The sequence below is a fragment of the Idiotropiscis lumnitzeri genome, chromosome 8, assembly GCF_059441095.1.
Source record: "Idiotropiscis lumnitzeri isolate Australia: NSW breed Sydney's pygmy pipehorse chromosome 8, RoL_Ilum_1.0, whole genome shotgun sequence".
Lineage (NCBI taxonomy): Eukaryota > Metazoa > Chordata > Actinopteri > Syngnathiformes > Syngnathidae > Idiotropiscis > Idiotropiscis lumnitzeri.
Window position 1 is genome coordinate 12,018,593 of NC_142398.1, and position 15,602 is coordinate 12,034,194.

At 40.9% G+C, this 15,602-nt stretch overlaps 1 protein-coding gene across 3 annotated transcripts in view; it reads right to left on the reverse strand.

Moving 5' to 3' along the window:
* Window positions 1-923: 923 nt before the first annotated feature.
* The window catches only part of pkn1a (protein kinase N1a), a 36,770-nt gene continuing 22,091 nt past the window's right edge, over window positions 924-15,602 (reverse strand). For all 3 annotated transcript variants that reach the window (XM_088301693.1, XM_088301691.1, XM_088301692.1), the window contains 19 exons: window positions 14,827-14,947; window positions 12,279-12,424; window positions 11,811-12,024; window positions 11,540-11,734; window positions 10,547-10,656; window positions 9,953-10,096; window positions 9,239-9,314; window positions 8,341-8,476; window positions 8,054-8,138; window positions 6,596-6,675; window positions 6,339-6,414; window positions 6,176-6,267; window positions 5,438-5,614; window positions 5,117-5,179; window positions 4,898-4,974; window positions 4,666-4,808; window positions 3,928-4,035; window positions 3,754-3,834; window positions 924-1,799 (listed from right to left, as the gene is read on the reverse strand). In XM_088301693.1, the coding sequence (XP_088157819.1) occupies window positions 1,596-1,799; window positions 3,754-3,834; window positions 3,928-4,035; window positions 4,666-4,808; window positions 4,898-4,974; window positions 5,117-5,179; window positions 5,438-5,614; window positions 6,176-6,267; window positions 6,339-6,414; window positions 6,596-6,675; window positions 8,054-8,138; window positions 8,341-8,476; window positions 9,239-9,314; window positions 9,953-10,096; window positions 10,547-10,656; window positions 11,540-11,734; window positions 11,811-12,024; window positions 12,279-12,424; window positions 14,827-14,947 (2,328 nt within the window). In that variant the 3' untranslated portion in view covers window positions 924-1,595. The remainder of the gene's footprint in view (window positions 1,800-3,753; window positions 3,835-3,927; window positions 4,036-4,665; window positions 4,809-4,897; window positions 4,975-5,116; window positions 5,180-5,437; window positions 5,615-6,175; window positions 6,268-6,338; window positions 6,415-6,595; window positions 6,676-8,053; window positions 8,139-8,340; window positions 8,477-9,238; window positions 9,315-9,952; window positions 10,097-10,546; window positions 10,657-11,539; window positions 11,735-11,810; window positions 12,025-12,278; window positions 12,425-14,826; window positions 14,948-15,602) is intronic.

Below are 15,602 nucleotides of genomic sequence, written 5' to 3' on the forward strand. Positions count from 1 at the left end.
ACAGGCACTTATATACAGAGAGACATACTGGTAGACAGGCACTTGACTTATAGGGTTAGATTGGAGTCTGTCAAGTAAACGCAGGTCGGTAGGCATGCAGACAGACAGGCACTGATCGTCAGACAGTAGAAAGACAGGTAGTGTCTTTAAGAGATTCAAATAACAGCATATACTCTATGACTTATAGGGTTAGATTGGAGTCTGTCAAGTAAACGCAGGTCGGTAGGCATGCAGACAGACAGGCACTGATCGTCAGACAGTAGAAAGACAGGTAGTGTCTTTAAGAGATTCAAATAACAGCATATACTCTATGTGCAGACGATAGAGACAAATGTACATGTAGACAGGTATGGTTGTAGACAAACATGCAGATAGTAAGACACGGATGGACAGTTAGACGAGGAACCCCATGCAGACAGAGGTACACAGCTGAACAGTTACACAGGTAAACTCGTGCAGATCCACAGGTAACACTATAGTTGGGCAGACATTCAGACATGCATTTCTGGTGCATAGTGCAAATAGACATGCAGGCAGACTGGCTTTTTTTTGTACAGATAGACAGATATATAGGTAGACATGTCAAGGTCTAGAAGTCAAGTTGGATTCATGTCTCAACTCGAGCGGCACTAGTTGTGCTACACTGAGGATAAAGAATATGACTGAGTATTTTTGTCAGTCTACAGGTTGCTGAACCATTGGTGTTCAATCAATTTCTTTCAAGGTTAAAGTCTTGCAACATGGATGCTAATTAGAATTACATACATTAGTAGGGGCTTTCTTTAGGCTGTTGTTTGACTATTAAACACACAAAGTGTAATTCTCTAGTTTGACAGTAAATGTCTGCTTATCGTAAAATGTGTTGAATTCACTGCTACCATACAGTGCTAGTATCTAAAGTATAAAAAGAAGGGGCAAACATGTCATCTTTTCCAAGTAACAAATCATTTGTACCTCAAGGCACAATTGGATTTTTTTTAATGACAACCACAGAATGTAGAATGTTGCGCTATTTGTGGCGCGTGCTTACCGCACTCGCTCTTTTATTGCAATCTTTATACCCCAAATGGATCCAATCAAAAAACAAAGCATGTGTAGGGTATTCAGATTAGAATATTGCAATTGTCAAAAGTTCATCTGCAAGAAATGCAGCTGTAAAAGTGGTCACATATGAAAATCCGTACAGCATAAATAAGACGATGTCCGACTGTGTTGACATCCAGACAGTGGTCATATACCCTGTGGTCAACTTCCTGTCACATCAAAAAGAAAAAAAGAACAGTGGAGAGTACTGCAGCTCGTCTCGTCATGCTTCCTGCTGCTCTATACAAAGACTTGAAACATAAAAACTTTTCTGGTCCGTGTTTCTGATACGAGTACATACAAATGTAAGGCATCGGTAACAAGAGGCAGCGAGTCGACTCCTATGTATTTTGTCCTGCGGACAATTTACCCAATTTCCTTCAGCCTGCGCCTGTAACAGCCCACAGTCGTGGAAAAACTTAACTTCAGTGTTACCCACATTCGTTCACAGTGTTTTAATGAAACAATCAATCCGGGGTGCGAGCAGGCCACAAAACGATATTGCCGCGCCACTAGCAGATGTCCGAGACATAGTCAAAGTCCAGGAAGCTGTCCTGGTCCTTGCGCGTGAGAACGCGGGGCTCTCGCGGAGGCGTCAGGGCCGGCTGTTCCGTGGTGAACTCCTCATCAAAGTTGCTGACGTCTTCCTTGTCGCAGATGGAGGGGACGAAGGGAGGGGGCACCTTCCTCTGCAGCAGTGCGTCCCAGTCCATGTTCTGACAAAGATAAATAAATAAAACAATAATATGACCGTGTGTTGCAGGGTTATGATAGTTTGGGATTTTTCATTATGAGTGATTTTTCATTATGGTTTTGATTTAGTTTTTTAGTCTTTCATCTTCATTTCGTTTTCATGAGTTTAGTTTTTATTTGGCTGACTTTGGGGGGAAATGCTTCGTTTTAGTTTAGTTTGTATTAGATTTAGTCAGGAACTTCTATGACTCTGTGGTTTCATCAGTCATCTTCTATGGAGTGGTCTCCTGGGCAGGAGGCATCTCGGGCCGGGACAAAAAGAGACTGGACAAACTAGTGAGGAGGGCCAGCTCTGTCCTGGGCTGCTCCGTGGACTCTGTGGGGGGCAGGAGGATGACGGCAAAACTGTCATCAATGCTGGACAACCCAGCCCACCCACTCGATGACACTCTGAGAACACTCCACAGCTCCTTCAGTGATAGACTGTTACACCCTCGCTGTACCAAAGAGAGATTTTGCCGCTCCTTCCTGCCAACTGCTGTCAGACTTTTTAACAAGAACATTGGGTCAGGCCTACAAACGGGAGGGCATTAGTGCAATTGTGCAGTCCTAGAATGCAATATACACTACTACTGTACTTTCAGCCAATGGTGTACTTAAATATTGACCAATGATGTATTTTGTTTACCATTACAGTATTCTTATAACAGTACTTCTATCACTGCAGTATTTCTACCATTGCAGGACGTTCACTATTACAGTACTTTTATCATTCCAGTACTTCCTATCATTGCGGTACTTTTACTATGTCAGTACTTTTGTCATTGCAGTATTCTTCTATCGTTGCAGTACTTTTACTATTACAGTACTTTTACCATTGCAGTATATTTTACCATTACAGTACTTTTATCATTGCAGTATTTTCTATCATTGCAGTACTTTTCTATCATTTCAGTACTCTTACCATTACAGTACTTTTATCATTGCAGTATTTTCAATCATTCAGTAGTTTTTATCATTACAGCGTTTCCCCCTCTGTATAATGGACAGGCATTAGGAGTGTTTCCTTACACTTAGATACGTTTATACTGTGTATATTTGCATGCTTTTTATGAATGTCTGCTGCTAATGTTATACATTAACGGCTACATTACGCCGCCGACTCTGTGTGATCTATATCTTTGCTGCTGTAACACCTCAAATTTTCCCATTGTGGGACTAATAAAGGACATCTTTATCTTTATCTTTGTCTTTTAATAACCAAATGTTCCTCATGGCCATTAAGTACAGTTGTCTTAAAACCGTCCGAGCCAATATACATACATCTAAAATCAACACAGAGAGATCATTTCTGAACTCAACTGACAAAGACAAAAACAAAGGACATTTTCACTATAATTATAATTTTACAGACGTAAAATGAAGTTTCAGGTATCAACTTTTATGAATTTAACTCATTTTGTTTGTTTTCAAACCTCGGTTGTACGCAATTTCCGGGTTTGTTAGCATGTAACATTACACAAACTTCACAGAGTTCCCCAACTATATTGCAGTTCAACATTGGGACCAAGCTGCGTACTCATGGCTTAAGTATGGCACCAAAGCACTACTTTCTTTCTGAATGAAGCTCCTTAATTCACTACCATTTTTCAACGGGAGTGGATGAGGGGGGGTCTGATGCTGCGCCACCGTAAATTGCTCTAAACCACCCTAAAATTTCTGTCAGTGAATGAGTTGACTGACTTCAACATACTGCAGCTCTATGGCACGAAGATGTCAAATTTGGGCGAAAAGTGATGGCTTGACCTATGACTAGAATTCTTTCCGGGTCATGTGAGTATCTTGGTTTCATAATCGCATCACACTACCAAGAACCGACAATGTTGGTTAGCCTTGGCCGACATCTGTGCTATGCGAAGTGTTTGGTGTTTATATTTTGTAATTTTGTAGCCTAGAAATAGAAGTGAAATTTCTCACCCTGAAGAAAGGCTGCTTCTTCACTTCTTCTGCATCCTTCTCTCCGGAGCCCAGTCGCCTCTCTGGGTTCCTCCTAAGTAGCTATTCATGTTCACACATGCACAAAGTAGGTAGACGTGTCACGCGTGTGAATGAGTTTGGCACATTTATTTGCGCACATGGGTGTATTCTTACCCGTCTCATGATACCAATGGCTTCGGTTGAGAGGAAGCGCGGGTAGCGGACTTCGTCATTTACGATGCTGTCAAACACCTCCTCTTCATCATCCCCTGGGAATGGGGACTGCAAAAACACACAAATACAAGGTGGAAAGATGAGGTGCATATCATGACGACATTAAGGGCTGAAAGACTTTGAAAAATAATTTCACTGCTATACCCACCCCCTCAAAATATAGCACTTTAGTATGCAATTATTTTTACAAGGTTCCTCTTCTCATATAATTCTAACAAACAAACAATAAATTAATTTGTATTACAATAAACAATATCACATTTGATATACATAAACGTTCTAGTCTTATAAGTTAGCCTGATGCTAAATTAAAGGCAAATGAACCATGAATTCATGAGAAAATAATTCAACTTATGTCATAAATCAGACTACAACGATAATGTGGCTTTATCACTTCAACTTTTCACGTTTCATGAAACATGATATGTACATTGCACGGACTTCACTTGTGAAGCACTGATATATACTTATAGACACTATAAAGTAAATAAAATACATACATAAAAAAGAAACTCATATTAAGCAACTGAAATCCAGCATTTATTTTTTTCCCCAAATTTCAGCCTTTGCCATTTGCAAACTCCATTCTACTTCATTGCAAAATCAATTCCAATTTGATTAATTGTTAAGCTCAAATGTCAGGACGCAATTAAGTTTTATATAGTGTGAGTTTCTCACCTCTCCCACCAACATCTCATAGATGAGAACCCCCAGCCCCCACCAATCCACTGCCCTGGTGTAGGATGTATCCGTTAGGACCTCGGGAGCCAAAAACTCTGGCGTCCCACAGAAAGTGCTGGTGCGGTCCCCGTAACCCATGCCTATGTGACAGGAAGGAGGAAGTTGAGCATCACGTGACCCAAATCCAACATGGCTCCTCCCCATCTGTCAGGAACGAATCAATATTCACCTTCTTTACACAGGCCAAAGTCGGCGATCTTCACGTAGCCGTCTGTGTCCAGCAGCAGGTTGTCCAGCTTCAAATCTCTACAGCAGAACATGTGTAGCATTATTATTATTATTATTATTCACAACATTACGTACAACTGTATTATTTAATCAGATACAATACAGGTCTACCTAATAATCTGTGCAGTGAGTGTGGGTCTTTTTTGTGGGTTCCACGCACCTGTACACAATCTTATGGTCGTGCAAAAACTGAAGTCCAAGAACCACACAAGCAGCATAAAACCTGGAATTCAACAAAAGACGCACGATTCAATTTAATTTACTTTCTTCCAATTAAAGGGAATATCAAGAAATCCTCAAAACAGCAGTGCTTTCATATACCAGTTAAATTTGTCCCGTGACCAATACCCCGCTTTGCTAGATCTGAATATAAGACACTGATGGAGCAATTTCGTCTCTCCAACTCTGATGTGGCAATTACATTTTTGTTCTGACATGCCCTTGACAGTCAGCAAATCGTTGTGATGTTTTAGTTACGTACACGGCTCGTGGCTCGGTGAAGACATCGGTGTGGATGTGCATCATCAGGTCACCTCCCGCCGTGTACTCCATGACAAAACACACATGCTCTGGGGTCTGGAAGCATGCAAACAGGTTGACCAGGAAGGGGTGTTGTGACATGTTGACCGTCTCGAAGATGCGCTTCTCACACATCAGACTGGATCAGGAGTAGGGAGGAAAAGAAAGGGGCAGAAGGAGAGAGGACACATTATTGAATACTGACTTTTGAATGGATTGTATGGAAATCAATTTTCTTTGGAGTGCCTTCCTACCCACAGTGTATATCCTTTATCTGCCTATTTCCAATAGTGGGTCAATGGAAAAATAAAAAAACATTCTACCAATTCAACTAACCCCACCGGCAAAATTCAGTCTGCTGTCACGTATGCTTCCCAGAAATATGATGAAAGACAGCAAGCCAAGCCTCTGTAGTTACAAAGCTCAGACTTGGCCTTGGTTGCCAATGTAACAAAATCCAGCATCCCGTAGGCCCAGCAGTATATGGGGCTGGATAAAGGCTGGCTCACTCGCATGACACCAGGGCAGTCCCTTAAAATGTCACAAAAAAGGTGTGTGTAACATTATGTGACTCTAATTCTTGATCCTTGGGGTAATTGTCTGAAAGTGTGTCATACACCGACAACACTTTTTGAATGACTGCCATTCAAAGTCCAACAGTACAATACATTGCACAATACAATAGAAAACATTAACACACCTTTCGACCTCATCACGTGCTATAATATCGCCTTTCTTCAGAGCTTTGATGGCAAACATGGTGCCCGTCTTCTTGTACTCAGACAACAGCACCTGTAAACAGACGTGTGCAACGTTATTTCATTCAAGGGATATTGAAGTTGCTGTCCTCAAGTTAAGCGTACCTTCCCAAAATGGCCTCGTCCCAACACGGCTATCAGCCTGAAGTCTTGGAGAGACAGAGGCCCTTTCTTCTGCTTACTGCAGACACAATGGAAGGCTTGACAAGACACTCATTGAAATTCATGACTAGAAACAACACACGGAAATACTACGGATGCTCCATTACATGACATTGGTACACACACTGCACCCTAGTCAGTCTATGTTACAAATAACATGTGGCATATTGTGCAAAGCTTTCCGGCATGCAAGTGCGTACCTGCTGACAGACGGGGTTCGGACAGGGCACTCAGGGCTGAGGTCTGGGAGGGTAAAGGGCTCAATGATTGGTGGTCGGTCCTGGCAGGAAACACGAGTGGAATGAAGGAGAAGAAGACATGGGTACACATAAGAAGACAAGGAAACACGTGGTGTAGACACAAACATGGACTGCTGAGGCACTATTTCAGGACCGGTTGTTATTAATGTGTGGCACAATCTGATCTTTCATCAACCATTCATACATATGAACAATTAATAGTCATCAATTAAGATGCATGATTTTGGGCTGTGGGAGGACAATCCAAGCAAGGATGGGGAGAACATGCAAACTCCAAACAAGAGGACCTCAGCCGAGATTTTAATCTTAAACCATCGAGGTGTGAGGCAGACATGCCAACCAGCAGTAAACCAAACTGCTACGAGATAACTGATTTAAATGAAAATAATGGGCTTCATTTCTTATTTTTATGTTGAATTAAATAAATGTGTATTTCATCAGTATTTTCGGGGCACTCACAGCGCTCATATAAGAGCCTTATAGTGTTTGGCTGTGCATGTTTTTGTGTCTACATTTGGCGCTATAATTAATTTATCAATTTAATGGTGGAAAATAATCAGTGCAGTCAAAATGTCATGCATCAGAAACAGATCAGAAGAGCACGGTTTAATGGAACCCTTTTGTGTTTTTTTGATGCACTGCCACAATTTGTATAGCTTTCTTATGTACGGTGTATGTTTACAATGCATGGAGATAAGTGCACTCGCTTTCTGAACAGTTTCCATTTTTTGGAGAACATTTCTAGATGGATGCGGACATTTTGATGAATTGAAAATTATTTCTAAATTTCAACAAGTTGTTTTAGAAAAGCTACGCAGAATCATTGTGATCGGTAAGTTACACAATTGCAAATGAAAAAGTGATGATCATTTAGTTGAAATTGTATCCATTTTTCACAAATTTCAGATTGTGCAAATGATTCCTTCCATCAATACAGTGAGGAGGAAAATGTCTTTTAGGCCACAAATATACTGGCTCAGCCCATTTGAGATCAAACTGCCCCCTGAATGTGGCCCCTGAACTCAAATGAGTTTGACAGTCCTGATAAACATAATACTGAAGGAGTGGACTGGACACAAAAGTGGCGGTGTTGTTGTCCTTTAGACAGCAAACTCGTTGAGCACTTACTAATAATGCCTCTACTGGTGAGTTCGTTGCAAAACATTTTAGCCTCACTTAAATCAATTCCACACGTTTATGGAGCCTTGAATTTGGCAAATCTCGTGCATTATGGGCTGTTTAAATAAGACTTTATGTTCGACAGATTTTCCTCATCCCAAGTTTTTGTGAAAGGATTTAAATTATAAAATTGTGTTGACCTAACCACATCAGACACACAAACACACGCACACACCTACACACACCTCCCCCATATCCCCCTTTGTCTGTCTGTCTCACCGGTGTGTGCATGTCCGCATCTCGCTTGTAATCGCCCCTTATCGGCGAGTCGCTATCCAGACTTAGCTTCTCCACGGAGATCTCTCTGAAAGCGCCGAACGAGACAACGGAGAGAGCGACACGCGGTACGGTAGCAGCAGAAGACGCACAAATGAACATAGAGAAGACAAACAAAAGGAAGGTTAGACATGGGGGAGGATGTTTCTAACAATAAGGGTAAAATCGGAGGGTTGCTGATGGATACATGTAGAGGAGTGGCAGCCACGAGCCAGTGCTGTACGTCTCACCCAGAATTGAGTGCCAGGTTGTGTGCGCTGGGACTGTAGGTTCCTGAGTTGTTGACAGTGGGAATGGCATTTCGGAGAAGTCTCACCCACGTCCCGATGTCGACGTTCATTTGGCGAGCTCGGAGGAATGCCTTGCCTGGAAGTAAAAACAAAGCACACACATCGCTGATGAAGATCCTTTAGGTTATCAGCAGGGGTAGGGAAGTTTACAATGGACATTTTGAAATCAAAAACAAATTCACAGTGCAAGTGCATCTCCTACAAGATCAAATGAGCACCCGTTGTGATCTTATTCATTACATTCTTAAAAATAAAATTATTGGAAATCTTGTTTTATTGTGTGGGTTGCCGGAAATAGTGGTTAGCATGGCTGCCCTTGCTTCAGATTTCTGAGGCCATCCTGTGTGGACTGTGGAGTTTGTGTGGCATTATAAGATATTAAAAAAATAATTAAGGTCATATTGTGGACAATTACAGTCTTAATTTTGACATTTTAGAAATGCGCAGACACTCAGTCCTTCTGAGGACTCATCATGCACATGACTTATTATTACGTATTGAAATGAAGCTAGAATATCACACAAACAAATTGTTAATTACTCGCTCTTTTACAGTGCCAATCAAAACTCGAGATTATCACATGTAAAACAAAAATTAAAAAAAAGGGCAAAATGTTTAATACAACTCCTGTGTTGAATCTCTTTCCATCATGCAAGTGTACATAAGTGACCACCACTGAGTGGCATGTGATGTCGTCTGGCACGTTGAATGAAATGAAATGAAATTGATAACCACTAGAGGTTGCTACTAGCTAAATTAAATTGACTACAGAGTGGTCACTATTCTATGCAATCTATTAATTCAAAGATATACACAATTAGACAAAAGATGTTCTCACCTTGCTGTTTGGAGAAGACCTTCTTTTGCCTTTGTAGGCGAGGGACTCTCTCAATAACTGGATTGAAGAATGTAACCTGGAAAGAGGAAAGATGCATATGACATGCTGTATTTTTGTGTGCACGATGCCTTTGTTGTAGTCAAAGCACAAAATTCACATTGAGCTTTCCTTGAATATTCAAGCAGAGTACACTGACTGACAGGCTGGATTTTAGCGCTTTTCCTCCGTTGCGAGCAAAGTCAGAAAAAGCCTGATTGTCAGATGTCTCTGAAAGGGTTATCGTGTCATGTAGGGTATCTGAAGAGGGATTTTGCCTCCTCAGTCAGGACCGATATTGCGGTTATTTAGACATTGCTACAAAGCCCTACCTTGTTAACTCTGGTGGTATACAGTATATACTCCAGCCACCAGAGGCTTTAATCAGATGTTTTCACGGCTCAAACATGTAGGGATGTGTAGGCATAAGAAAGACGAAGTAGCATCCATTTTTCAGCTTTGTGCGGTTTCACACATTCAGTGGACACGCCAACAGGGTTTAAGAGTTTACAAGTTTGAAGCCTCATCTTATACGATTGAATTGTTTTTTTAACCATTCAAATTTGGCAGGGTTGTTTCCAACACTTATTTGTGCGGCGTATCAAATTTAGAAAACGTTTTATTTGTACTTTAGAAGAACTTTAAGTTGCAGTGGAAGCTTCATGAATGTATTTCTACCTCAGCTAACAGCAGGCCCTGAGGTTCCAGCTCTAGCTGAACCGTATGTTTCTGGTTGTCCAGGAACTCTTCCAGCTTCAGGTACTTCACAGCGCACAGCGAGCGGTAGTCCTTCCAGTACACAGCAATCTCCATCTCCCTCGACTACAATATTAAGAGAGAAAACATACACTTTTTGGTTGAAGAACATGATAACTAGGGCCCGAACGATGAATCAGACGACTTTAGCCTTTCATTTTCTTTTTTAAATCTGCAAAAAATGACAGCTTTTTACAACATAAGCAGAATTATAATTTCAGCAGACTTTTGCCATTTTTTGTTGTTAAGTTAAATAAATACTGTAAAACAGTCAATTTCTGTTATTTGTGTTTTGCCTGCAATTCATATTTTTGCTGCTGTTTTCAGTACCAAAAAAGTATTTTATCCATCATAAACCGTATTTTTTAACTAATCGGACAATTAATCAAGTTATCTGAGTTTCATTCTGCCATATTGGAATCGTCATCAGCCTACAATAAGCAATCCATATTGGTCAGGCCCTATTAATAAGTGTGTTAAGATATGCGTAAATGTGAATACTCAGGTGTGACTGACCCTCTCCAACTCCACAGTGAAGGTCTGGTCCCAGGCCTGCTCCCCGACAGTCTTCCAAGCTGTCTGGCCCACCACTGTGTTATCCAATTTGAGCACGGCGCTCACCTCGGCTACACATACACATACAAGCTTATTTAGTGCACGGGTGAAATTCCTACACTTGAGCCTGACAAAAAAAATAAAATAAATCATACTTTTACCGTTTTTCACATAACAGAGTTACCAGGACATTTATTAAAAATATTCTGGTGTTTTTTGGGTGCTGGAACGGATTAATGGAATTTCAATTTCAATCAGAGTTAGCGATGTATGAAAAAAATTCATCCAATTAAATTGTTAAGTCAAGATACTACTATACAATGCAGTGCCGGCGAGACACAATGTCACAAGAGCTCATTCAAGGTGATACAGGAAATTATCCAATCCCACCTAATTTGTCCAAGAAGTATTAGTATCTAATACTTCTTAAGTATATAATACAGTTAATTAATTAAGTACATAATGAGTCTTTTTTAACAAGATATGCCAGCAATGTATATTGACAGGCGGATCAGTGAAATTCATTAGATGGGGAAGGTACAAGGAACAATGCATGTTCTTATTTTTATTTTTTGTTGTTGTTTTTTTACATTTTTTTTTATCAATTTAGGTTTGCTCATAGATAAGAAATCACAGGTTGTTGCTGCGCTAAAAACAGTTGATTATATTAATAAAAAAAAAACTGTTCATTCCTCGTATTGTCATATTTGTGTTTAGCTAAACCCTTGCTTCAGGTCCCTTGGATTGGAAAAGAAAAGCTCCGCATAATTAAAAAGTTGCTCCACAAAAGAAATTATTGATTTGCCAAATTACCCCAAGTGGAAAGAAAGCTGCTTTTGTGACATTTTGGCTTGGTAGTGTGGCATTTTTTAAAGTAAAAAGCATGCCTTGGCTCAATAAAGGTCAGGAAACACTTCGCATAGAAACTTACGTAAACTCTTATGTTGTACTTACACGAGAGTTCCTCTGTCTTGCTCGGCGTCTTCCCGCTGACTGACCCACTCCGGCTGTAGAGTCCCTTGTTGGCCCTCATGAAGGACCGTGTATCTCCGGGGCTGTAACAAGGCAACATGACAGCAGTTCCCTTGTTGCGCCCTGGGACCAACTCCAACAACCCCACGCAGCCAAGCAGCTGCACCTGCAAGGTTCCTGAATACACAGTCGAAACAGCTTTAAAGTAAGATCGTGTTCCTGGCGGGACTGAGTTTTGTTTCTGGTCTCATACCAGTGAGAGGCGAAGGCTTGCTGAGGGTGTTGTATTGGTTATGTACGTAGGGGGCGCCGTGGCGAGAGCTGAAGGCCGGTGAGGAGGACAGCACCATCTCCTCTTTGATGACATTGGCCTTGGGGTGGTCTTCAGGCAGTTCGGCCAGACGGTGGTCCAAAGAATCCCTTAGAAGATCCAAGCGCTGAGAGGCCTCGCTCAGTCGGGACTGTGCCTGTGCACAGAACAGATAGCATAATGCACAAATGGCAAGAATCTGATACATTGCGCCGAGGGGCAAATTATCCAATTTCATCTAATTGGTCAAAAAATTTGCACCATAATCATCACTAACCTACGCTCACACGGTAGTCAAGGCGAAATTACTGTAAGTATGTGTCTGAAAAACACTTAGGTCATAAATATAAACATCGTAAATGTAGGGCCGCCTATTTTCTGCTTTCGTAAAACACAAAAGCATCATCTTACCTCCGAAAGGGCTTTCTTGTCCTGAACCTTGCTGGCCCCCAGGAGCCTAAGCACATTTTTGGCCCCCTCAGCAACAGCATGTTCCACCCTGTAGTGATGCCTCAGCTCTTCGATGCGCAACTCCACACCACACATGTCGTGGTTACCTGCAGTGACGTCAGAGACATCATGTAACACTTAGAATTCAGTCAGTTTTGACAGAATTCTTTCTGGTCATAGTTTTAATGTGAAGCACACCGGGGGCATGCTAAGTAATGATAACCTCTGTAATAAGTGTCACGGATTAAGCACACATCAGAGAAACACAAGTAGAGCCCGGAGGCTTGTTTGCAAACTGTTGACTGCATGCTTGTCATTCGCCATGACCGTCACATCTTTTAATTAATAATTAACATATCACTTTTCAAAGCCAGATTTGTAAATCACATTGGTAATACAAAACAGTTTTTCAGACACAGTGGTCATCCTCCACTAGAAAATCTGAGTGGTCCACTTAGACGTGGCCTCTCAAGAATGGGCAACACACTCAATGAAGCAGATAAGGAACGAGGGGGATGGAAGAAAAGGTGAGATATACAAGGAGCAGATAAACACGGCCCAAAGATATTGACTTATTCCAGCTGTTGAACATGGGTAAAAATACAACAGTATTAAAAATGTTTTTGATTTGTGAGCAGTTCAAAATGTAGTATGAAGGATAACGTTGAAGGATTGGGCGATGGGAGTGGAGGTGGCTTATGTGTGCTTATATCTCCTAATAAGGTGTTCTGCCTTGAGCATAAACTCCACTAGATGACCCCCTCCAGGGGGTGTGGTGCCTGGAGACCGTCTGTGTACACTAGACACACAACCTACTCCCCTGAGTGTGTAAGTGCATGTGCATGTGTGTGCATGCTATAAATGAACTATAAGAACTAAAGATCATCTATGTGGGAGCGCAGCATGGAAGAGAAATGGGAGCGCTGATGTCAGTAGCTGAAGGCTCATTATTCTGGATATATACAATATATGAAGCGAGAAAAAAAAAATCTGATTTACCGGATGATGGCGAGGATAATGCATAATAAATTGCATCAAGCAAATAATATGTAATTTCATCTCAAAATCACATAAAACATATTTGAATGCTACAATGGCTTGTGATGAGGAAAAGAGCATCTCTGAATTCCCTTATTCGTGTCACGTCCCCAAAAAAAGAATAACTGTAAACAGAAAAGAGGTAACAAAGGTGAGAGGTGACAAAAATGTGTCACAGGCCTCAATTTTAACTCCCTGAGCAACGCTGACGTGAAAAGTTAGAAGCAAACTTTTTTTGTGTGTGTGATGAAAGAAGAGAGTTTAATCTGTCATTTGTTGATTTCTGTGTTTAGGTAGTCATAAATTACAATAATCTGCAAGCCTTGAAAGATCAACTGGAATGCTCTGGTACTCGATAGTTTCTGATTTTTAAAAGGCCCGGCACTGAACATTTTGGACATAATGTATATAACCAAGGCAGTACAATGAAAGCATGGGTAGACGCAGTTTTTAAAAGGCTTGTTTCAGTTCTTACAATCCATAAAGGAATACTTGGATGAGTTGTCGGGAAGAAGGCTGTCAAACACCTTTGAGATGAATTCAAACGGAGACCACAAGGACCCCTTCTCAAGTCTCACGTCACCTCATGACTAGGGCTGCTCGATTATGAAAAATATATTAATCACGATAATTTTAGTAATAACCACAATTATTCAAACTATCATTTTTTTGGAGGCGGGGGGAAAAAACAAACAAAAAAATGTTTAAATGGAATCAAGAAAAGACACATTTATCTTAAAATTAAAGTATACATTCGAGTTTGGTTTCCTTGTATAAACAAACAATCCATTGTAGTTTAATGGCTATAGACTTATAAATTACCATTGAAATGTAACATTTAGATTATTTCAATAGAACTGTGTGAAGTGCATTCATGATAGTATTAGACATCATAAAATCAGCAATATTTCAACAATGTTTTATAGATAATATATACTGTATAATTATTTTTTCCCAATTATGTAATCGTTGCTGTAATTAAAGTTTGATTAATTGCACATGACCCACCCAATATTTTGTAAAAAAAAAATAAATAAATAAACTCTAGAAAAGCCCAAGTTGTTTTAAATGCAAAAGAAAGATTGTCCGTACTTTCTCCCTTTTTTTAATGCTTGTAAGTGTGAAAGGCCATGTTTTTCATGATTATTCACTCAGCCTTAGTCCACCACAGAACCTCATCAATTCATTAACTGGACCTTTTTCATCCCATTAGTGGGTTAGGTATTCTCCACAGCACTAATTGCCTGACACAAAGAGCCTTTCACTTGCCCTTAAATGGCATTGATCACTCAGTCAGGGCACAAAGTACAAAATATCTGAATGAGCCACATGAGTTTGAGTTTTTTCTTTTACCGTTTGCTTGTTGTCTTACTACTTATTCTGCATCAGATTTTAGTCACTTCAGTCATTTTTTTGTGTACTTCTGCAAGCTAACAAACGAACATGCTTAGTGGAGGTAACCTGCACCAACCCGGTGTGTCGTCGTTGTGCTCAGTGGCCTGCACGGCTTTGCGGATTTGCATGCGGATGATGTCTATTTTGGTTTTACTGTCCTGTAGCATCTGCTGGGCTGTTTGCAGCATCTTCTTATCCTGATGGCACAAATAGGAAGGTCAAACATTATCAGACTATTACGCCAGCTCATTCCTGCTCTCAGTGAAATAAAGATTCAGGGTGACAATGTGGAGAGAGTGCAAGAAATCAAGGATAGAGATTCTATACGTTGTCTGATTACTATTCCAGTGAACAGTCAGCAGGTTGCAAGGTTGTGAACCATGAAGGTGAACTCCACTATGGATCACGTGGGGGAGCTGTGCGTAAGCGTCGCTGGCTCTGTGTGTGTGTGCGTGCGTGTGTATGTATTGTAAGTGCGAGAGTTACAAAGAAAATGGCTGAGGGAGGGAGGTGTGTGTGTCCTTGAGCGTGTGTGTTAGGGTGTTTGCATGTGAGAGTGTGTGTGATTGCGAGTGAGCGAGTGACTGAGTGTGTGTATAGGTGTGTGTGTGTGTGTTGCAGAGCTTGAGTGCCGAGAAACGAGTGTTTGTGAAGTTTAATGCCTGATCTTCACTACTCCCACCCGGTCTTGTTGAAAGCAATGTTGCTGGCAATGTCACAATCGACGTTTGCATTGCTATCATCGAATGATCTGATTGCGGGATAAATGCTACCACTGTGTGTGAGAATATTCCGCCTTTGGTGGGAAATACTATTGCTGATAAACTGTTATATTTTCTGATGCGGCTATTT